A 1,205-nucleotide genomic window follows, 5' to 3' on the forward strand; every position below is an offset into this window, starting at 1 on the left:
CTAATGCCATTGGCCCTGCTGCTGCCGCTGCTGCCGCTGCTGCCGCTGCTGCCGCTGCTGCTGCTGCGGCTGCTTCTGATCCCGTTGCTGTCTCTGCTGCCACTGGCCCTGCTGCTGCTGCTGCTGCTGCTGCTGCTGCTGCTGCTGCTGCTGCTGCTGCTGCTGCTGCTGCTGCTGCTGCTGCTGCTGCTGCTGCTGCTGCTGCTGCTGCGCCTCGCCGACTGCACAAGACACGGTTGTGGCTGACTCTCCTGCTGCCGAAGTCGTGTCCATGCCTCGCGCTGGGCTCGCTCTGACTTTTTCCTCCAGTGTACTGTTGGGCCCTGTGTCCAGGCTTCCTCTAGGGTGCGCCTGCCGCAGCTGTTGCTGACGCCCACGCTGCTGCCACGTGTCACAAAAAAATAGCTTGGGTTGCTTAACAAGTTGCTTTTCTGTGCTGTGTTACAATCGTCTGAATCAGCTAGACTCCTCCCGCCATTATAACCGCCATTGGTTGCATTGAAACAACATGGGGTTCACTATAAATTGGCCGCCCAGTGTTGTCGGCGGCCTCAAAAACCAACAACCATACGAAATGACTGAAGGCGCATACGCAGAGCATCCAGGATGCACAGCATACACCCAGGAGACCTGCCTGGCCCTGGGCCCTGGGGCCTCTTCAAGGCACAGGCGTGCCGCACGTTTGGCCGCCTGCAGTAGCCGCAGCGCCGCGGCGCGGTACCTGCGCCCCCGGCCCCCTACCTGCCGCCGGCGCCCCATGGTACGTAGTAAGGGCATGCCTTTGCAGGGGTTCTTGCCCGGGACCCGCTGGCACCCCTGCGCTGCATCGCAGGCGGCGCACGCAGGGGTTGCAGGGCCATGGTCAGGCGCGACGTGCGTCGTGCAACGCCACGCTGTAAGGTGGGGACAGGCCATCAGTGCTGAGAGATGTAAGGAACAAGAGACATGACATCACTGGTGGAGACGAGCCGAACGACAGTGATGAGATAGACTGAGTAAACAAGACACCAAAAACACACATTGCTGAGGAACGAGGAAGCCTTGCTGCGCGTGGCGCCCCCGCGCTGGCCAACAGCACAGCAGCAGGGCTGCATGGGCTGGTGCCCCTGGATATCAAGGGGCTATGGCGCGTCCTTGGGGCCAACCCGCGCATGCAGTCCTGGGGCTGCACGCGGGCACATCGCGGCAAGCACCAGCGAGTAGCG

At 62.3% G+C, this 1,205-nt stretch overlaps 1 protein-coding gene across 1 annotated transcript; it reads right to left on the reverse strand.

Annotated features, from left to right (window-relative positions):
• On the reverse strand, positions 1-221 carry MNEG_11933 (hypothetical protein; the record flags this gene model as incomplete). Its single annotated transcript, XM_014039596.1, has 1 exon — positions 1-221. A coding segment is annotated over one exon (221 nt), but the record flags the coding sequence as incomplete, so codon positions are not given.
• Between the last annotated feature and the right edge of the window lie 984 nt (positions 222-1,205).

The sequence above is a fragment of the Monoraphidium neglectum genome (genome assembly GCF_000611645.1).
Source record: "Monoraphidium neglectum strain SAG 48.87 unplaced genomic scaffold scaffold02975, whole genome shotgun sequence".
NCBI classification, from domain to species: Eukaryota; Viridiplantae; Chlorophyta; class Chlorophyceae; order Sphaeropleales; family Selenastraceae; genus Monoraphidium; species Monoraphidium neglectum.